This window comes from Phyllostomus discolor, chromosome 5, assembly GCF_004126475.2.
Source record: "Phyllostomus discolor isolate MPI-MPIP mPhyDis1 chromosome 5, mPhyDis1.pri.v3, whole genome shotgun sequence".
NCBI lineage: Eukaryota > Metazoa > Chordata > Mammalia > Chiroptera > Phyllostomidae > Phyllostomus > Phyllostomus discolor.
In genome coordinates, this window is record NC_040907.2 from 148,182,513 (window position 1) to 148,204,681 (window position 22,169).

General features: G+C 44.3%; 1 protein-coding gene across 1 annotated transcript in view; it reads left to right on the forward strand.

Moving 5' to 3' along the window:
* LOC114496437 (1-phosphatidylinositol 4,5-bisphosphate phosphodiesterase epsilon-1) overlaps positions 1–21,124 on the forward strand; it is a 223,979-nt gene extending 202,855 nt beyond the window's left edge. The window contains exons 27-34 of the mRNA XM_036027518.1: positions 1,182–1,443; positions 3,403–3,521; positions 5,360–5,488; positions 8,987–9,196; positions 13,566–13,724; positions 15,269–15,487; positions 15,801–16,011; positions 20,860–21,124. Of these exons, the coding sequence (XP_035883411.1) occupies positions 1,182–1,443; positions 3,403–3,521; positions 5,360–5,488; positions 8,987–9,196; positions 13,566–13,724; positions 15,269–15,487; positions 15,801–15,989 (1,287 nt within the window). The 3' untranslated portion in view covers positions 15,990–16,011; positions 20,860–21,124. The remainder of the gene's footprint in view (positions 1–1,181; positions 1,444–3,402; positions 3,522–5,359; positions 5,489–8,986; positions 9,197–13,565; positions 13,725–15,268; positions 15,488–15,800; positions 16,012–20,859) is intronic.
* The last annotated feature ends 1,045 nt before the right edge of the window (positions 21,125–22,169 follow it).

Consider the following 22,169-nt stretch of genomic DNA (forward strand, 5'->3'; position numbering starts at 1 on the left):
GTTCTCGTGTGGCAGTTTGGTTCATGCAGATTTAGTGCCCAAAAGGATTTCTTTGCCTCTTAAAAGCTGTGGCTATGGTTTAGGAATGCCACCACCAGACACGTCTTTGCCAAGCGGAGTTACAAGCTCCCTGCATCTCCTGCACACTGATGGAGGCCACCCTGTCCTCCAGAACCCTCAGAGTCATCCCTGAGCGCCTGCCCTGGAAGTCGAGCTCCTTGTTAGAACAGGTCATCCCTAAACTCTGACGGGCTCTTACAGATCGAACAGCCATAAGTATACAAATCAATTACAAATATCTTTCCTCAGTTTAAAGTTTATCATTCCTGGGCCTTTCCTTAGTCCTTTTATTGCCTACTTAGCTAAATGTCAGAACTCTACAGACTGCCCTTAACAACAGCTCCTGGTAGCTCATCACTGCACTTTATTTCCCCATTCTTTCACTCCCTCTTAGCAGACAGAGGAAAAGCCTTCTGGATGGTTGATAGCTGGATGGGAGAGGCAGGGTGATCTCTTCTCTCTGACTTTACAACTTTTCTGTTTAACTCCAGAGGAGGAATGCCAAGCAGCCTCTGTTCACGACACCTCAGATCCCTGGGAGAACTCACTCACGGACCTTCCTTCCATCTCAACTGCTTGTCTCTTTCCCTAAGACTAGGGCAGGGGCCCCTCTTCTGCTGACCATCCTGGGTAGACTCGAGTAGAGTTCCATCTGCTAACAGAAGGCTATGATTTATTTTTAACAGCATTTCCTGTGACTTGCTGTCAAGGAAACTAAACTATTCAAGAAAATGACTTTGAAGTTACAACATATACACCTGAAACATCTTGAACAGAATGTTCATAGCAAATTTGTGCTTAATTCATTAAAGGCCTCCCTCCTTTTCTTTTGGCTTTTTGAGAAACTTAATTTCATCTTCATTGCTTAGTTTTTGAAGATACTTGAACATTTTGATGGTTGGAAGGTTACAGATCAATGAGGTGACAAAATAAGCTTTTCCCATGACTCCAGCCATGCGATTGCCTGATTACAATCACTTCCCTTTTTTGTTTAGCTGATTTATTCATCATTTCCCCTGGTCATTCCAGAGTGTTCTTCGTGTAGGGGAGCAGTGAGGTGCAGAGGGTGCCTTTGTTTCCTTTTTAATCTTCGGTGCCTTGATCCTCATGTCCTCCCTCAGGTGGTCTCTGGTCAGAACGTGTGCCCAAGTAACAGCACGGGAAGCCCGTGCATCGAGGTCGACGTCCTGGGCATGCCGCTGGACAGCTGCCACTTCCGCACGAAGCCCATCCATCGAAACACTCTGAACCCCATGTGGAACGAGCAGTTCTTCTTCCGGGTTTACTTCGAAGACCTTGTGTTCCTTCGTTTTGCAGTCGTGGAAAACAACAGCTCTGCAGTCACTGCTCAGAGAATCATTCCGCTCAAGGCTCTAAAACGAGGTAGAATAGCATTGCCGTGAGGTTAATAATGACTGCAGCTGCATGACGGATGTCCCAGAGCTCTTCTCACTACTTTCCTATAGTTTGGATTTTTTATACTAAAAAGTTAAAATAAGAGGCAGGCAGAAATAATACGATTCTGAACACTGTTTAAGTGCATCTCAAAACAGGTGTTTTTTTAACATTATCCTAGAATCCGAGGTAGTGACAACACTCCTTAGGAAATACGCCTCCCCCACCGTGGCTGATGTCGGGAGCAGTGGTGGTTGGCTCTCACTCCCCACGTCCCTTCCCAAATAGCACCCTCTGCACCCCTGGCACCTCTGAAGCAGAGACTGAAGTGAGGAGAGGAAACCGAGAGGAGCGGGGGTGGGATGCAGTAGTGGCTCAGTGGGCCGAGGCTGTAGTCAGTGCCTGGCGGAAGTGCAGTGTCACAAGCCAGGGCTGGGTGTTAGGGGTAGAACAGGGAGGATGCAGAATCCCGAGCAGCGGCCGAGGCTGTTGACTGGTGGGTTGGCTTAGCTGTGGACCTCCAGGGACTTTCCTCCGGTTGCACCTGTCCAGACCGTCTGTGCACATCCTGTTAAAGTCTGGTATGCATGGGAGTTCCTGGGGCTCCTAGTAATAAAATGCAGGCTCTGATGCGGGGGAATCTGGGGTGGGGCCGGAGCTTCTGCATCTGGAACAGACTCCCAGAAGTGCTGGCCCTGTTGGTCTACTTTCAGTACCTGCGTTCTGGTGCATGCGTCCTCCCACAGCCACTCTCAGGCTGCCAGCCTCTGAGCCCCACAGACCTGTGACGGTCCCATACATTCTGGTCCTTCCTGTCTCTCCTCTCCATTGTGCAGGTAGCACACGGTCACTGCTTAGTCAGCTCAGACTGTCACAGACTGGGACCACAGACTGGGTGGCTTCAGCAACTGAAATTTTATTTTCTCGCAGTTCTACAGGCTAGAAGTCTAAGGTCAGGGTGTCAGCAGGTTTGGTTTTTTTTCTGAAGTCTGCCTCCTTAGCTTGTGGATGCCGCCTTCCCGCCGTGTCCTCACGTGGTCGTCCCTCAGTCCGTGTGCTTATCAGCATATGGTGTCGCTCTCTGGGTGCTGATCTCCTCTTCTTACAAGGACACATCCTTTTGGATAGGGCCCCCCCACCACCCATTTCAACTTCACCACCTCTTTAAAGGCCCTGTGTCCAGGTACAGTCACATTCTGAGGTCACTGGGTATATTAGAGTTTCAATGTATGAATTCTAGGACACAGTTCAGCCCATAACAGTTTTATAAAAATGTGAGAAAGTATGAGAGCAAAAACAATCTTTTATAAATCCTTTTTTTAATCTCTCCCAAATAATCACTGTTGGTATATATCTTTTGCAAGCTTTATCTCTCTGTCCATATATATATTCACATTGGTATATAGTATATATTTTTAACAAACAAGCTTCCTACTCATTTTAATGTTTTGCAGTTTACTAGTTTTCACTTACTAATTAATGTAGGTATTGAGCAACTTTTTGTGTTAATAAGTATACATCTACATTATCACTTTTACTGGCTGCATAGTATTCCATTTTATATTTAAACAAACATTCACACCATAACATTTAACCAAGTCCCTATGGTTGGAATTATTATCACTAAAGCTGTTCTAAGACAAAATGTTTATAAAACAGTGACTGTAGATACAAAAATGAACAGGATTTCCTACTATATTTTGTTTAAGTTTGACTTTCTATTTAAGTTAGAAACAGTTGCTAGACAAGTGAATGACCACTAGGGGGCCCCAATCTGTCTCCAGGGGCTGCACTCTCCTGGTGGCAAGGTATTATTTGGCTGCATGCCCATTGCCACCCCCTGCTCATCATAAGGTCGTATTTCTGCCTACCATTTCTCAGCCTCCCTGGGGCATCATCTTGGCAGAGCTCTGCTAACAGGCTTTTCCCAATTCTGCATTGTTCCAGGATATCGACATCTCCAGCTGCGAAACCTCCACAATGAAGTCCTAGAAATCTCTAGTTTATTCATAAACAGCAGAAGGATGGAAGAAAATTCCTCTGGCAGTACTGTGCCAGCCTCTTTGGTAATTAAGTTCTGTTTCACTCAGCCTATTTGTGGGGATTGCTGTGCTGGAGGTAGGCTTACTTGTGATACAGGAGAGTGATAACTGGGCAGCTATGGAAATAATAATAATAAAAAGGCTGACACTTGGCTTTTTCTAAGCACTTTACATATATATTAATTCACCCAATCCTCTCAATAACTTTATGAAAGAGCTATGAATATCGTCTCCATTTTACAGACGAGGAGGTAAGAGCTAAATACCCCTGAGGCCATTCGACTATAAACCTAAGTTCATCTAATGCCAAAGCCCATACTCTTCATGTGAGCCAAAAATAGCGTGCAGGGAAGGAGCTAATTAAGCAAACCCTCCAGGAAGCATTCAGTGCTTCTAAAAGCTTTATGTTAGACCAGGAAAATCCTTTATTTCTTCAGTGGTCCAGGGACAGATGTCGGGTGAGCAGGGTTGGGCTAGGCAGCCAGGTGCTGCTGTTGACACGTAACTTTCACCTCCCACCCTGGCAACTGAGGAGAGTGCAGAGTCTGCACTCTGGGGAATGGGAGGGGGGCGCTGCAAACAAAAGTGCCATCACTGCAGAATCAGTGCTTCAGGAAATCCCCAGGTAAGGCTTTTGCCCATTGAAGTTCAAGAACCAAAGGACCCGTGCTCACTCCAGGCATCCAGGGTTGTTTACATAGACAGGCAACACTGCTGTAGTAAACTGGCTCATTCCATTATGCCTGCCCTTTAAAAATTAATTTAATAGGATGTCCATCACTTACCTGTTTACGTATTAGTAGTCTGGTCACTGTTGTATCAATCCTGTCCTCCAGCATAGTCCTAACAGCCCTTGGAAAGGCCCCTTATAGGCTCACGGCAGCGCTGGCTTGGCCATGCCACTGCAAGTAGCCAGCCTTTCTCCTCTGCTGCTCTTTCCTTCGCCTTGTCAGTTCCTTCTCTCTCTGTCCCAGGCCTCGTTTCCCTGTGTTCTCCATCCTTGCCCTTCAAAGTGTGGCCAAGATTGAGAACAGCACTTTGGCCAAAGTGGAGGAAGGTATTTGCCTCCATCTTGTGCAGAAGACTGGGAAACAGGGATGGGGCCGCCCGGCACCTAAGAGCAAGAATCAGATGCTTTCTGAAAGTCAGGGCAGGGGCCCGATTCTGGGTTGTTGCCCTCAATACCTATCAGAGCTGAAGAGTCTAACGTGCCATGAAAGAACCGTTTTTCCTCACAAGACTTGTGACACCAAACGTGTCGTGTCCTTTCTGACGTTACTTCTTTAACTCTTCGGCACCCGCTGGCTGTCCCCCCTCTCGGTTCAGCTCTGACACTCTCTGCCTGGAGTCCGCGTCAGGTCCCACAAGACCACCCACACTTCAGACGCCAGTCGCAAGTCCCTCTTCAGGCTCACTAATTTGCTAGAATGACTCCCAGAACTCAGGGAAGTGCTTTACTTACCAGAATATTTTGTTTATCATCTTACCATCCAAAATTGTAGCCCAGGGCCCCCAGGAGAGATGGAACTCAATAGACACTGTTGAATGTCAGTTCAGAAGTCAGGACTAAGATACATTTCAGGTAATATCAGTCCCATAGTTACTATGGAAAGAGGTACTGTTGTGTAAAATAAATTAATATTTTGTTGGTATACTCTGAACATCCTCGTTAGACTGTTAAAGAAGATGCACGGTAGCTGCTTCTACCACAGAAAGATGGGTCAGGTTGTAAAGGATGCTCTGCTTTTGCATTTACCTGTCCCTGTACATCCTTCTGAGGACCAGCACTTCTGTGTGGGATACAGCCTAGAAATTGCATGAGAATGGGAATGAAAGAGAAACCATGTGGTCTTCCTTGACAGATGTTTACTACAGAAGAAAGAAAATGTTTCCAGGCTCACAGAGTCACGGTGCATGGGGTCCCAGGCCCAGAACCCTTTACTGTTTTCTCCATAAATGGAGGCACCAGGGCAAAGCAGCTTCTCCAACAAGTAAGTGCACTCAGCCTGCATGTGTGTGACCGTGTCGATGATTTGCCTTTTGATTTTTTGTTATATTCAGTATTGAGATCCACCCTACAGCTGACCTGAGAGATCTCGGTACCACTGAATAAACTACCTTAACCTGTAGAGAGGAATTTTTAAGAACTCTTCAGCTCCATAAAAAAACAGTGGGGTCAAGAAGGGCAGAGACCAGGATGAGCAGCTCTCCAACTGTGCGTGCTGTTTCCCTCTGCGCCCAGACGTGGGCCTCATAATATAGAGCCTACTAATCCTCCAGAATTTGCACACAAACCGAAGAAAGTCGGTCATTCTAGGAACCAGATCAAGTACTTAGAGCATCAGGATGGATCTTACAGGCCAAGAAGACATCTTCTGCCCCTCCTAGCTGTCATTTGCGTGTTGAACATCCCCCTGGCCCCTCTTCCCCTGGCACTCGATCTCGATCCTTGAGGTCCTAGCCCTCTAGTGATGTGGAGAGGCGTGGAGGGCCCAACACAAGAGGGTGGGAGCCTGTTACCTGACCACTGTAGCAGAGCTGGCCCAAGTCCCCTCATGCTCTGGGTCCCCCCGGGGGTCTCGGTGGCCTTCTGCAGGCAAGAACACTGCCCCACAGGAGGACTTGTAAGAGGGAGAGAGCCAAGAACAAGGAGCAGCAAGAGAGGGAGGCGGCCACTCAGAAGAGCAAGGCAGGCCCGTGAGTGATTCCTTTCCTCCTCGCACCAGAGGCTCGCTCCAGTCCTGCTTGGTACAGTGACCCAATGTCCTTGCAGACTGTTTTATCTTTAACCCATTTAAAAATTCCTTCTTCTACTTGAGGGGAGGCCAAGAGGAGCAGTGACCAAGGGAAGTGACTGTGGAGCTCTCTCTGAACTTAGGGCATGTGGTGAACTGTAACTGGGTCACAGAATGGGTGGGGGATTAAAAATCCATTGCTCAACCACACATAATGCATGTTAGTAAGTAGTTCTGCCCTCTGAGGGGAAGTGCTGTGGACAGGCCAACTTTGCCCCAACATCTTATCATTGACTTAGAGTCAGAGAAGACAGCTTAAATGTCAGATTTCACACATTATAAAACAGAAGCAACTACCAAGTTGGAGGATGGTTTAGATTTTTGTTTTTTAAATCCATCAGTCCCTGAAATTTAGTGTCTCCTATCACAAAGCACCATTGCCCAGGCTGGTATGGCTCAGCTGGTTGGAGCATCTTTTTGTAGACTGAGGGGTTGTGGGTTCGATTCTCCATCAGGGCACATGCCTGGGTTGCAGGTTCAATCCCCGGCTGGTATGCTTGCAAGGGGCAGCTGATCAATATCTGTCAGTCTGTCTCTCTCTCTCTCTCCATTCCTCTCTGAAAGCCATGAAAAAATGTCCTCAGGTGAGGATTTAAAAAAAATTTTTTAACCCCGTTGGGTATTTGGAGACTATAAAATGTGAAGACATAAAGTAAGGAAGTATTTCCATGGACCACCCATAAAAGGCAGCCCACCACTTGATCGTCACCCCTCTGCATAACCACAGGAAGCAAAGCAGGGCTGAGGAGGGAGCTGACAGTCTGGACGGACTGGTCCTTGGAAGCCGTGTGTCCTGAATAGTTCCGGCAGCGGTCATCGCCCTGCCCCCATGGAACCCAGCGCCCGGCATCCATTGCAGGCCAAGGGCTGGGGCGAAGGGAGCAGAGTCTTCCTGAGACTCTTCTGCCCCCACCGTCCTCAGTCCATTCTTTTCCTCCAAGTGAGACGCCGCCGCCGCGGTGACAGGTGTGGAGGAGAAGGCTGTTGACTTACTCTGGGCCTGATGGTGGCAGCCTCCTCTCGTCACGGAGAGTGACTGTGTGATGGCTCTCGACTGCTGGGTCCTCGTACCATGCCCGTGTTATGTTTGATAACCAGTGCCTGAGTCATAAAACAGATCATAAAATTAAGAGGCTGTTACTATGGAGGCAGAAAAATAATTTTCCTCCCACCTTCTAAGTTCTTCTGGCTGAACTAATAATCAAATTAGCAAAAGACAGATTAACAGGAAAAAACACTGGTAACCAATTTTATTATGTATATACACATGGGAGTTCTATAAGAATGTGAGATCAGAGGACAGAGGAGGGAGTTAAGATGTATATATATCATATATATACACACACATATATATACATGAGATAGATAGATATTATATATATATATGCATGCCTGAAACGCCAGGAAGACAGTTCTCATGGAGATGGAAAAGGAATGTTTGGTAAATGCATGTTTGCCGGGCCATGTGTAACAATGGGACACAGAGGGGACTCTGAACAAATGAGCATGGCTAGAGTCCCCCCATCGTGCACTAGTGTGTATTAAATTATAATTATCTGTGATGATTATCCCCCTTCCTGGAGCATCTAAATTTTTTTAGGCAGTAAGGGGGAAGGTTGAAAGTTCTTTCTGAGTCTTTTGTTTCTTGAGAGTAACCAGCCTAAAATAACCAATATCCCAAACATCATATTTAGGGGTGGCACATTCTGCTTCCCCTCATTACTCTTACTGTCCCCACTTGATAGAGGGGGGACTGAATCTCTAAAGGGTCAAATATCTTGCCCAGCACCTCACAGCCAGTGTGAAAGGCAAACTTCAGACCCAGGTCTGTCTGGCCCTCCAGCCTGTCTCAGCCGCCCTGTTTGACTGCCAGGGTCAGCAGCCAGCAGAGAAAACGGGCCTCCGGGCACACAGTCAAGAGCCTATTGAAAGGAGAATTCCCGGGAACTTAGATCAGATGTGACTAGAGATGATGGAGAGATTATCTTGGTGAAAGCTGGACTGGCTTTGTTACCCTTGGTCCTGTGTTGTAAGATTACAAAGAGCTAAATTCATAGATTCAAAAACCTAAAGTTTTTAATTCAGTAGGAGCCCTCATTCCAGCGGTGAGAAAAACAGTTACGATGTCTGGGGATTATGAATAAATTGTGTTGTTGCCCAGAAGGGACACAAACAATTCTTTCAGGGCCTAAGAGAATTCTTTTAGGCCCTCCAAAAAGAATTGCGCCGCACTCCAGAGTAGGTGCCACTTACAGTGCACGTCACAGCTACCTGCACACCATGAAAATAGACTTAATTTTATTTCTATGGTATTAAGGTTGTCCCTGCTTTTCCCCCTGTGCCCTCCTCCACCCAGCCCCACCTGAGGCAATCCCCACACCGCTGTCCGAGTCCACGGGCCGTGCACCTGTGTTCCCTGCTCAGTCTCTTCACCGTCTTTCATCCAGTCCCCACACCCGGGCCCCTCCCCTCCGACAGCTGTCAGTCTGTTCCCTGTATCTACGCCTGCGTTTCTGTTGTGTTCCTTAGTTTATTTTGTTCATTAGATTCCACGTACAACTGAGACATACGGCATTTGTCTTTCACTGACCGGCTTATCTCACTTAGCATAATAGGAAACGTGGACGTGTTTTGAATTACAGTTTTTGCCCACTCCTCAGAGGTGTGCTAAGTTTGCCTTTGCTTCATCTTTAGATTCTAACCTCTGAACAAGACACCAAACCTATTGCCACAGACTATTTTTTGATGGAAGAAAAATATTTTATATCTAAAGAAAAGAATGAATGCAGAAAACAACCGTTCCAGAGAGCCATTGGTCCAGAAGAAGAGATCGTGCAGATCTTAAACAGCTGGTTTCCAGAAGAGGGATACGTTGGCAGGATTGTCTTGAAAACCCAGCAGGAAGTAAGTGTGTCTGGGCACCACCTCCACAGTCAGGGCTCAGTATGTGATTAACCACTTCGCCACTGGCCACCTCCCGCAAAATCAGAATTTCTCGTCATTCCAGCTTGCTACATATTATTCTTCTTAAGTAAATATGGAGAAATGATTTTATTCTTCTGGATATACTCAGAATGTTATCTCTAAGTTACAGAAATTCAGCCTAAAAATTATCCCTTATAAAACAAAGTGAGCAGATGACAGCTGCGTGGGGAGGAGGCTAGGGGGTGGAGGGACACACGGACAAGAACATCAGTGTGGTGATTGCTGGGAGGAGTGAGTGTTAAGGGACTAAATGGTGATGGAAAAATGCAGTAAAGAAAAAAAAAGTGAGCAAGAGCGGAGAGGGTCCCATGTACACATCATCAGCTGTTGGCTCGGTTCCGCATCTCTGTGTGTGAGAAGACACAGTGAGGGTCACAGAACTGTGTGATGCAAGGCCTGTAGGCCTTTTGGGAATCGTGTATTTTGGGATTGGTTGCATTTCTCTGAGTGCCTCTTGAAGTTTTAGCTACTAAAAGGTTCAGTGCTTATAAGTAAAGCAACAGTATCATTTAAAAATATTCCATAACTTCCCACAAAGTAAGAATAACCCCTCAGCTTTGGTCAGAATTTGTACTAAATACATTATGTCCACTGACACTCTCGTGATAATTCCCACGAAGGAAACAGTACAATGTCAACCCCAAATTGGTTGGCTTCTGTTGGGGTTTGTTGGTAGAGCCCTTTTTTTCCATGAATAAACCAATAGGAGCCCACTAACTTGCTGCCAGTGTGTTTAAATGACAGTGAATTTAAAATAACGTCATTGCCCCACGCAGAGACGATCATGCCACATGATATGCCAGCAATGAAGCAGTGGAGTCCATTCAATGGTGCAGTTAGATAAACATGTACGGAGCACCTGATAGGTGCCAGTCCCTGTGCTGGGCTCACGATCCGCTCGTGGGGCATGTGCTGCAGGTCGACTGCTGCAGCGCCCACTGCTAGCCCATGCCTGCTGGGGCACCGAGGAGAAGAAAGGGAGCCCACTGCCAGCTTCCTGCGTCAGTCTTTCCCTCCGTACGTAACTGTGAACATGGCCTGCAGCCTCTCCTCTGGGAACCAGAGCCACCACCTCCCCTTAGAACTCTTGGTCCTTAGACCATAAAAGGGCACTTCATTTAAGCAAAGAAATGTAATTGTCTCCCCAGCTTCCTCTCCCTGATACAGTTTGTATCAGGCATACAAATTGCTAAGCCAGAGAAAAAAAAGCAGTTCTAATAATAATAGCTTTATGAGAAAACAGAGAGCTTAGCTGGTCTTTTAAAGCCATCTTTAATTTCTCAGTTTTATTCCTATTTCTAATTGTCTTTGCCATATGTAAAAAGGTATCCTACAGTTGACAAGTTCAGTGAATTCTTTAAATCATATATTCGCATAATGATTTATAGCATTCAAATCTCTCAAACACCCACTATTTCGAATGACCTCATGGTATCATAAGGAAACTGAGGTTCAGGAGGTTAAATTATGACTGGTGAATAACAGAAAGAACTCGAGTCTTACAGCTTCCAGGTCTGTGTATTTCCACCATCCCGTGCCCCCTGGGCTGGAGCAGCCAGTCCTCGTGGGTCCCGGCGCCCAGCACTGTGGGAGGTGGCGAGCGCAGGTGGGCCTTCATCACGTGGTGGGAAGGCTGGGACGTTAGGGCTGCCCATACACGACTTCAAGTGTATGTGACAACAGGCAGCAGAGACTTCACGATTAAATGTTTAATAAGGGCTGGTGGGACAGAAGCATTTTGAAGAAAAAGGGGATAAATTAAAAATCTAAAAAACATTTTCTGATGAGAATACAACAAGCTCTCTTCTATATTTTCTTGTTGGCATGCGATTTTTGAAATGACGGACACGTATTTCAAAAATTAACAAATCATATTTAATGTATCTAGATTTACCTGGTGCATGACACACAATACATATTTCCCGATTAATGAATGAATTCAGCAATTATTGAATACAAGCAGACACTGGCATAGTTGCTCGATTACAGCTATAAGTATTTTCATGTATTTTGCTCTTTGGAACTAGTAAGATGCGTAAGCAGTTTGCCCACATATTCAAAGTCCCCAGACTGCTCCCTATGACCTCTGGTCTCTCCTTTCATGATTTTCTTGTCTCTCGAGCTGTCGAGCTGTCAGGTAGCACATCTTCCCGTGGTCAATATGCCCTCCTCTGACTCCTGCTGGACTTGAAACCAGACAAACCTGGCTCTGCCACGTGTTAGGTGGCTCTGGGTGGCTCACCTGCCTTCTGCACCCCTCTGTGCCCTGATGTGTAAAATCTATGACAGAAACTGCTACCCTGTTTGACTCAAAAAGATCATCATGAGACACATGATCAACATGTAGACAGTATGCAGAAAAACGCTTAGTAAACTGTAAAGGGTCACACAGTGAGACCTGTTGTTATGGTCATGGCTTGTGGCTTCTAATGCAGCTGAAAACCCCTGAAAAATAAATAAGCTCTGAGTGAGGCTCCAAGGAGCTCTTGTAAAAACAAATGTGCATGGTTGTCAGGATATTTTATATGGCAGTTAGAGCCTTTTTGCTTTTTTGCCTGCTTGCTTACTTGCTTCCTGGTTTTCAGGGCCCTGAAATTATAAATTATGTCATGTGAATTACCACTTAACCCCACTCTCTGATTGATGAAGTATATTGTGATCAATTACATGAAATAATGCAGCAAAATCTCTAGGAAGTGACAAGAAATGATGACCACGGTCTTTGAAATAGAGAGAAAAAACAAATTGTAGAACAATGTATGTAGTAGAATACAATCTAATTTCAGTAACAACCATAACTGTTGCCCAAGCCCATAATAGAATGAATGGGGTCTAAAGGCTTCAGTAATGTAAACTGTAGGGACCAGGACTGCAAGATCAATGAAATGATAGGGGTGAGTCTGTCTTGTGGGTGGTCCTCTCCGGTCCTGGCTACAGTTTGGCGCCACCTGGTGGCAGTTACCCATTTGATTTTAATAAGTATTAATGAGGACCACTTGGGTCCTGTGGCTGATTTTAACTTCCAGGATGGTGACAGTGATTCTTGGGTTCTGGCTAGTTAGCACCACTTCAGTGGCCTGACCGGAGGAGATGAGGCGAGGGGATGCTGGGAACCGGACGACCTCCCTGCCAAATCCTCAGGGCCTGAGATGGGTCGCCTCCTGTTTACTTGCCTTGCCTCTCCCTCCCCTTCCTGCCTCCCCCTGCAGAAGATAACTGTAAACCACCCTCATCTGAGAATGGGGCTAACAAAGAACAGGGACCATTTAACAATCACATTAGCTAAATTCACATAATTCGAGGATTTCATTGTATTTATTCACATGCACAAAAATATATTTGTATACCCATAGTACATGCTTACAAGGATATATAACTTATAGTTAACAACAGTCTTTTTTTGTTTTGTTTTATGGAGAATGAGGTGGGAGAGAGAAGGAAAAAGAGTGAGAATGGGAAAAGTTTACCTTTTATAGATACATTTCTGTACTGCTTGAAATTTTTAGTAAGGTGCATATGTCTATAGGTATATATAACTGCATGGGTAATATACATAATTGTATATGTAAAATTCACTGGAAGACAGTTCTTCAAGTGCCAATCAACCTGATGACTAAGTCTCATAATTATTGAATACTTTGTTGATATTCATTTCATTTTTGAGATCATATCTTAATATTTTATTTTTATTCTATTTTTTAATTATAGTTTATATTCAGTAATATTTTTCAGGCTCACAGCATAGTTGTTAGACAATCATATACTTTGCAAAGCGTCAATATTCATTTCAATGGGACTGACCTCCGGCAGTCCCATTGGGATTGTTTCCGCCTTTCACTGTGGGTTTTGTTCACTTGGCCTGGCTCAACGCCAGATTCACATTTCACATTTTACACGTCTGGCATTTCTTCAGTGCTCAGGGTCTATGTGGGAATGGGTGGGCTTTCTCTTGTTTTGGCAATTGCCAAAATAATGCATTGTTTTTTTTTACAAATTTGTCTACAGTTGATTTGGACTCAAAATTCACAGCTAATGGGAGCAGATCCACTAGCTTATTCTGGGCCAGACCTTATCAATCTGTCCACATCAGCAGAAACACAATACTTCTTTTTCTAAGACATGTATGTCCTTTTAGAATAATTTATGAAATATTAAATAGTATATAAACATTAAAGCTAAGAGGTTATTTCCACATTACCAAGATTCATCTCAAGTTTTTGTTAGATTTTTCTTTCCTTATTCTACATCATCTCACCATCTACCATTCTTTTCTTCTTCTTTAACATAGAACTTAGAAGAGAAAAGCATTGTTCAAGATGACAAAGAGGTGATCTTGACCTCGGAGGAGGAGAGTTTCTTTGTCCAAGTGCACGACGTTTCCCCAGAGCAACCTCGAACCGTCATCAAAGCGCCCCGCGTCAGCACGGCGCAGGATGTCATTCAGCAGGTGAACGCCCTTCCCTTCCTCTCCTCGGTCCTGTCCTCTGTGTAAGTTATTGGGACAAATCGATGTCAGCCTGTTGTATTAATGAAGTGCCCAGACCAGTGGGGACCTAAAAAAGGAGAGTGGAAAATAATAGAGCATCCCTTCAACAGACACTTACCTAGTATCTACTGTCAAGTACTGGTAATAATGAATTTAGGAAGTGACTCTGCAAAGTAATAATTTCATTGTCCCAGAAATGCCTAAGTCAATACCTAATGACTGGCCCTGGCTGGTGTGGCTCAGTGGATTGAGTGCCGGCCTGCAAACCAAAAGGTTACCAGCTGGATTCCCAGTCAGGGCACATGCCTGGGTTGTGGGCCAGGTCCCCAGTAGGGGGCGTGTGAGGGGCAACCACCCGTGGGTGTTTCTGTCCGTCTTCCTCCCTTACCCTCTCTCTAAAAATAAATAAATAAAATCTTAAAAAACAACAACAACAACAACCCAGAAACCTAATGACCATCTTTAGAGAACAACCAGGAGGCCTACCCTGACCCTCTTCCACATCTAGGTCATGCTTTTCCGGGCATGTGGTTTCAGAGAACTATATTTCCTTCCTTCAAAGCCTTCTCATGCCTCACAGTCATGAAACACCCTGGAGAACTGGAATAGCGTAATGGTTAAAGGCACAGACTCTCAGTCAACAGGCTCAAGGTTCAAATCTCAGGTCTGCTTTTTACTAACTCTGAGATCTTGGGCAAGTTATGCAACCATCTGTGCCTTAGTTACAGTGGTATGCTTTAAAAAAAACCCTCTGATTTGTAGCATTTGGCAATTTCCGTTGTGTAAACACCCCCACATGTCTGATTTCACAGTCTTCCATTTTGGCTCCAACATACTACCTTGTAGTAAGGCACCACTTAAGATAACACGGAGCTCTCAGGGGTCATTGGGAAGACTGAGCCAGTGCTATATGTAAATTGCACAATCCCCAGCACATGGTAAGCACTATCTAAGTGCTGTTTGCTATTATTGCAGCATAATTTTGTTAGTATAGGTTTTGAACTTTGTTTCTTTTTTCTTTTGCTGACCTTTGTGTCCCCAAAGTATCTGGGACATATTTATAGTAGGCCCTCACTAAACATTTGATGAGTGAATGAATGCATAAATGAAAGATAATCTTGTACAAAATGAGAAGTGAGGCCAGCTAAATTCTAAAATGTCTTAACACCCAAGACTCTCTGGCGAGTCTTTAGCTTTGGTGCATGCAGCCAATCCGGTTCCCATCTTTATTCTATGACTTCTTTGCTGTGCATCCTCTGGAATCATTCCCTGTCTGAAAATGGGGGTAATCATAACTAAATCATGGAGTGTTGTGAAGCTAAACCAGGTAATGTGGGAAAGAAGGTTATAAGCAACACAAATGTCAAGTGAGGAGAGGGATGATATGATCTGAAAATTTTCCATCATCTCCAAAAGTCTCTCACCATTTTCCACCCTAAAGTTTCATTTACAGTGAATGCAGGTGTTGAAGACACTGTCTTTATTCAGTTGATCTTACCTTTCAGACCTTATGCAAAGCCAAGTACTCCTATAGCATTCTGAGCAACCCCAACCCGAGTGACTACGTACTTCTGGAAGAGGTGGTGAAAGACACAGCCAACAAGAAGTCTTCCACCCCCAAGTCCTCCCAGCGGGTCCTTTTGGATCAGGAGTGTGTGTTTCAAGCCCAAAGCAAGTGGAAAGGTGCAGGGAAATTCATCCTTAAGCTAAAGGAGCAGGTGCAGGTAAAGTTCAAGATTATTTTGCTCTCTTCACCAGTTATTTGATGTTCGTAACTACACTGTATTCAAATTTAGGAGACAGTGAGATCTAGGAGAAAGTTTCTTAGCGGGGAGAAAATTGTTTGGCTCCCTTTTCACTGTGGGAAAAGAAATGTATTATCTTCTGTGGGAAAGCAGTCCAGAGAGGGGAGTTCCTCAGTCCTTTCCAAAGCTCCGCTTACTAGACAGGGAGGAGGGAAGGGCTCCTTCTGGTAATACAGTGCCAAGAGGACACTGGCTTTAACCTAATACCAACGGAGAGTTCTTTGTCCCACAGGCATCCCGAGAAGACAAAAGGAAAGGCATTTCTTTTGCAAGTGAATTCAAGAAGCTCACCAAGTCGACGAAACAGCCCCGAGGACTCACATCACCTTCTCAGGTCTTGACCTCAGAAAGTGTCCAAAACAAGGAGGAGAAACCTGTGGGCAGCTTGTCCTCCAGTGATGTGACAGACTATCGACAGTGACCGTGGGGAGCACCCTAACCAGGTAGACAGTTGTTGCGCCGTTCCGAAACAGCGCTCCACTCACACGACTTCGTGTAAGGCATGATCTATACGGTATCTTATCTCCTCCAAACAGGGGTGTCCCCTCAGGGAGGAAGGAATGGCACCAAAACAGGACAAGGGCTCTGAAGTTATGCGTGCCTTCAGAAGTTGTAATTTTAGACCTCCTTATTTTGTAAATTACTCAACAAAGGGTCCAAGAGGACCACCAAGCTGCCCCAACTACATCGGCCTGATTCCATCAGACATAGAACCCTTTCAATTGTTGGTAACAAACACTCTCAGGGGGCTGCTGTGTATCATTCAACTTTCATTCCTTTGGGCTTCCGGTTTTGTTCTAATTTAGGTTTGATTTGGCCTCAGCAACCTCAACTTTGCCTCATTTAAAAAAATAAAAATTTGGCATTCAGGATGTGGTGATTAAAAACAAAGCAAAGAAGCATAACAGCCTCCATGTTCAAACTGCAGTAAGTTAGGCCTTGGGTTGCCAGCCCACCACTTGGTATCCACATACAGAGTAAACGTCATCCTATCTCAGAACAAATGATTTATATGGAACCTGAATCTTTTTCTAAAGAACCATATGAGGAAACCAAACACGGATTTCTTCTTTTCACTTAGTTTCCTAATGAACCCAAGGGATCATTAAAACCCACTTTCCAGCTGCGGTATTGTAGTTCTGTGATGTAAAATTCACAGGCAACAAAAATAAACAAATAAATAAAATTTGTGAGAAACCACAATGTAAGCATTGCTGCTTATAATAACTACAGGGTTTCATCATCTATCTTTATTACAGTCGGGATTTTCTTATATTAAATTGTGGAAGCTCACAGTTAAAGAATTCATTGATACCTCTTGACAGGGCCAGCTTTGATTTGTAACTGCCCAAAAGAAAGCCCAATACAAAGAACCCATATTTCTACATTTAAGGGCCAACTCCTAAAATAGTTGGTGCCCAATATCACACTTACAGACCTCTTTCAAAACAACTGAACAGCCATGACCGGCGTGGCTCAGTTGGCTGGCCATCATCCCACAAAGCAGAATGTCGCCACTTTGATTCCCAGTCAGGGAGGGCATATACCAGAGGCAGCCACACGTTTCTCTTGCACATCAATGTTTCTCTACCACTCTTTCTCCCTCTCTTACCTGCTCTCTAAAAATAATAAATAAAAGCTAAAACAAATTTAAAACAGACAAGACCAAATACAGGAAACCACTTCCCCCAGGACATCTGCACACCCAGCTGTCCCCAGGGCGTCAGGGTTGCTTAGTTTCTGTACGCAGACTCTTCGGAGAGAAATGTCAGAACTACAGCAGCCGTCACACCAGACAGCATCAGAGAACGGGGAACACGCACAGGACGGTGAAGCCCCGGCTGTCCGTGTTCTGAGAAGGTTCAGCACTCGTTTTCTGTTGAGATGACACCTGGTGTCCCAGTTTTGAAAAGCTCCAGACTCACTCCCTTTTCTCCCTCAATGTCTCTGAGACAGGCCGAGCCTTCTCCAAAAGCCCAGTGAGCTGTAGGACAAAGCACCGATGTTGAGCCTCTCCAGCGTTTAGAAAATGACTCACAGTGGTAGTGGATCTGTGAGCAGGCCAAAAGGACAGTGATGAAAACTTAAAATACTGCTTCCCATGTCCAGGACTTAGCATCAAATAAATCATAGGCGTGGTGTTATGCACACATCTCATTATAACCTCTGTAATGATACAGCGAAATTACACTCTGCACATGAGGCGCCCTCGTGCGCTGCAAGATTACTTAACTGTTTAAGAATACAACTCCACTGGAAATTTGACTTAAAAATAATATGCTTGCTATAATGAGCATTACTAATTGCTTATGGTTTAGGAGAGTAGAGAGGGTGGTGATTTAGATAAATGTCTTTGGACTTAATTTTTCTGTGGCAAACAGACATTCGGAATCATTCAGTTGACTTCAGTTTTGCTTGAACTTAGGGAAACTTCTCTTTTAAAATTGCCATTAGTGCATTTATGGGAATGTATATCCATGTTATGAACTCGTAACTTTACAAGTGGTGTTTCCAAGGAAGAACACTTGTGGAAAAGAAAGGGCTGTTCTCTGTGTACTCATAAGAAAACAAACGTCATAGTTTTACTGCTTTCTGATGACATATTTCATGTTGCTTATTCTAAAATTTTTACCTCTAAAGTATTAAGACACCCCTTTGTAATACTCTTAAGAATTTCTAAACAAGTGATTATTTACCTTACTCTTTTTAAAATATATTTTATTGATTATGCTCTTACAGTTTTCCCATTTCCCCCCTTCACTCCCCTCCACCCTGCACACCGTCTCTCACCCACATTCCCCCCCTTTAGTTCATGTCCATGTGTCAAACTTAAAAGTTCTTGGCTTCTACATTTCCCATACTATTCTTACCCTCCCCCTGTCTATTTTCTACCTACCATTTATACTACTTACTCTCTGTGCCTTTTCCCCCTCTCTCCTCTTCCCACTCCCTTGTTGATAACCCTCCATGTGATCTCCATTTCTATGGTTCTGCTCCTGTTCTAGTTGTTTGCTTAGTTTGTTTTTGTTTTTGTTTTAGGTGTGGTTGTTAGTAGCTGTGAGTTTGTTGTCATTTTAGAGTTCACATTTTTATCTTCTTTTTCTTAGATAAGTCCCTTTAACATGTCATATAATAAGGGCTTGGTGATGATGAACTCCTTTAACTTGACCTTTTCTGGGAAGCACTTTATCTGCCCTTCCATTCTAAATGATAGCTTTGCTGGATAGAGCAATCTTGGATGTAGGTCCTTGCCTTTCATGACTTGGAATATTTCTTTCCAGCCCCTTGTTGTCTGTAAGGTCTCTTTTGAGAAATCAGCTGACAGTCTGATGGAAACTCCTTTGCAGGTAACTCTCTCCTTTTGTCTTGCTGCTTTTATGATTCTCTCCTCTTTGATCTTGACTAATGTAATTATGATGTGCCTTGGTGTGTTCCTCCTTGGTCCAACTTCTTTGGGACTTTCTGAGCTTCCTGGACTTCCTGGAAGTTTATTTCCTTTGCCAGATTAGGGAAGTTCTCCTTTATTATTTGTTCAAATAACTTTTCCACTTGTTGATCTTCCTCTTCTCCTTCTGGTACCCCTATAATTTGGAAGTTGGAACATTTCAAAATGTCCTGGAGGCTCTTAAGCCTCTTTTCACTTTTTTGAATTCTTGTTTCTTCATTCATTTCTGATTGGACGTTTCTTTCTTCCTTCTAGTCCATACCATTGATATGAATCCCAGTTTTCTTCCCATCACTGTTGGTTCCCTGTACATTTTCATTTTCCTTTATTTAACTTAGCGTAGCCTTCATTTGTTCATCTAATTTGCAACCAGATCCAACCAATTCTGTGAGCATCTTGATTACCAGTGTTTTGAACTGTGCATCCGATAAGCTGGCTATCTCTTCGTTGCTTAGTTGTATTTTTTCTAGAGCTTTGATCTGTTCTTTCATTTGGGACTTTTTTTTTTTTTTTGGTCTTAACATGACTGTTACGTAGTAAGGGGTGGAACTTTAGGTGTTCACCAGGGCAGGGTAACCCTTGTTGTTGCGATGTGACTCTATATGTGGGGCAGGGGTCCAAGAGAGAACAATGCCCTTTGCTCCACTCTGCCAGATTTCAGTCACTTCCCCCGCTTCCCCCAAGCAAATTGGACCCTTCTGGTGCTGATTCCCAGGTGGGTGGGTTTGCATACGTTCTAGGACCCTGTGGGTCTCTCCAACAAACTCTCCTGTGAGGCTGGGAGTCTCTCCCGGCACCTCAACTTCCACAGGTGTTTTCAATCAGTGTTTTTCGGCTTTATTTCTATGTCCTGGGACCCTGGGTTGTGCGGTTTTGTCCTGCTCCCCAGTTTTGCCTGGTTTATCTGTGCTCGAATGTGGGACCACCCAGCCATCTTGTGCACCACGCTCCTCCACAATCCGCCACCTCGCTGGGTCTGCCTGCTGCTGCCTTGCACACCCGGGGTCTGCCAGCCACCCTGCTGTGAGCCCTCTCCATTCCAGCTCCCCAACTCTGCCCCTCCTACCAGTCTGGATAAATGTGTCTACTTTAACTCCTTGGTTGTCAGACTTCCATACAGTTCAATTTTCTGTCAGTTCTGGTTGTTTTTCAGTTGTTGTTGTCCTCGCTTTGGTTGTGCGAGGAGGCACAGTGTGTCTACCTACGCCTCCATCTTGGCTGGAAGTCCTATTTACCTTATTCTTATCTGAAATAATAGTTGGTGAAGAAAGTCCACCTTTAAAAAAAAGTTGAACAGCTTTATTGTGATTTTTAAAAGAAAAATTTTTCTAAAGACTACAGTGTCCCAGGACAGAAAGAGCCTAATGTTCCACTTCCTGGGAACATCATGTTATAGCACTGTGACTTCGTAGGATATAGGCCCTCTGCCAAACCCAGCCACCAGGACTCTGTGCATTCCAGTTGGTTAAACACTACACCCTTGCTACACTGTAAATGTTCCTGCTGGTCCATTTAAAATATACTAACAAAGCTGTGGCCAGGTAGCTCAGTTGGTTACAGCATCATCCTGATAGGCCAAGATTGTGGGTTTGATCCCCAGTCAGTGCACACACAAGAATCAACCAGTGAATGCATAAATAAGTGGAACAATACAGATCTCTCTCTCTCTCTCTCTCTCTTCCACCTCACGCACACACATCAATAAATAAAAATTAAAAATTAAAAATACTAACAAGCCTATGGATACAACTTTACAGGTGAAGATCTTTTGTCAAAAGTCAAAAAAGTCAAGAATGAACATGGTGGAAACAAATGTAATTTCCTTGTTTTCATTCAACTTAAACAGGAAATTGGTGATTTCTGGCCTGAAGCTTTCTTCACACACGATGTGAGGTCCACACTGGGGACCAGCAAAGTGGCACAGGGCTAACGAGCTACCATCTTCCTGATGAAGGAAGCAAAGGAGCCCAGGAGATTCCATCTTACAAATGTCAACAGTTGTTAAAATATATAAATAACTGTCCAGACAGTATCCAGCCACATAACATGAAAAAGAGACATTTATCAAAGAAGATACAAGACACAAGAAATGTTGTACGTAGGACAATGATGCCTCAGTCCCCTTCAAAGTAGGGACTTTGCACAGTTCTCCCAATCACTGTCATATTTTCTTGAATCTCACTGATGGTCTGAAATCTCTTCCCTTTCAAAGGTGGTTTTAGTTTTGGGAAAAGCCAGAAGTTGCAGGGCACCAAATCTGGGCTGTGAGGGGCTGAGTCACCTGGGTGATGTGATGTTTCGCCAAAAATCTCTGCACAAGATGTGATGCCTGAGCAGATGTGTTATCATGATGAAGCTGCCAATCACCAGTTGCCCATAGATGCAGCCTTCTGAATCATCTGAATAGTTTCTGCAAGAACGTTCAAGCTTAATGCAAAATTTGATGCAGATTCATTGCCCTACCCACTCAATCTTTTTTAATGCAATGGTCACTCAGTACATGTGCTCACTCAATGGTGTCTACTGCCCCTTCTGACGAGTATAGTGAGGTCGTCATTGTTCATGTATGTGCATTCCAGTCCACTCTCCTTGGCTGCCAGGCTCCATCAATGTTGTACAAACCATTCTTGTTACATTAACAATGACTGGACTTTTTCCAGACAAACCATTATATATATTATGCTTATAAAACTTGACCTAGAAACAGGTGTAGCAAACATTGTGTGTAAAGGGCCAGACAGTAAATATTTTTAGGCTTTATGGGCCATCTGGTCTCTGTTGCAACTGTCTAGCTCAGTGGTCACAGTGCAAAATCAGCCACAGGCAACACGTACATGAAAGAGCATGGCTGGGTTCCAATAAAACTATCCACAGAGGCTGAAATCGGAATTGCATAATTTTCATGTCACAAATGTTCCCTTTTTTCACAATCACATAAAAGTGTAAAAATTATTCTTAGTTCAATAGCCATACAAAAACAGGTGGCAGGCTGGACTTGGCCCATGGGCCACAGTTTGCTGACCTAACTTAGAAAACTGGGAGCAAGCTGGTTTAGTCATACAGCTTAGGGCTGAGAGTTGGAAGCTTTGGGGCACTGCAAATGTAAGTATGTCCTACAAAATTCATTAAAGAGGAATTCAGTTTAGTTTCCATATT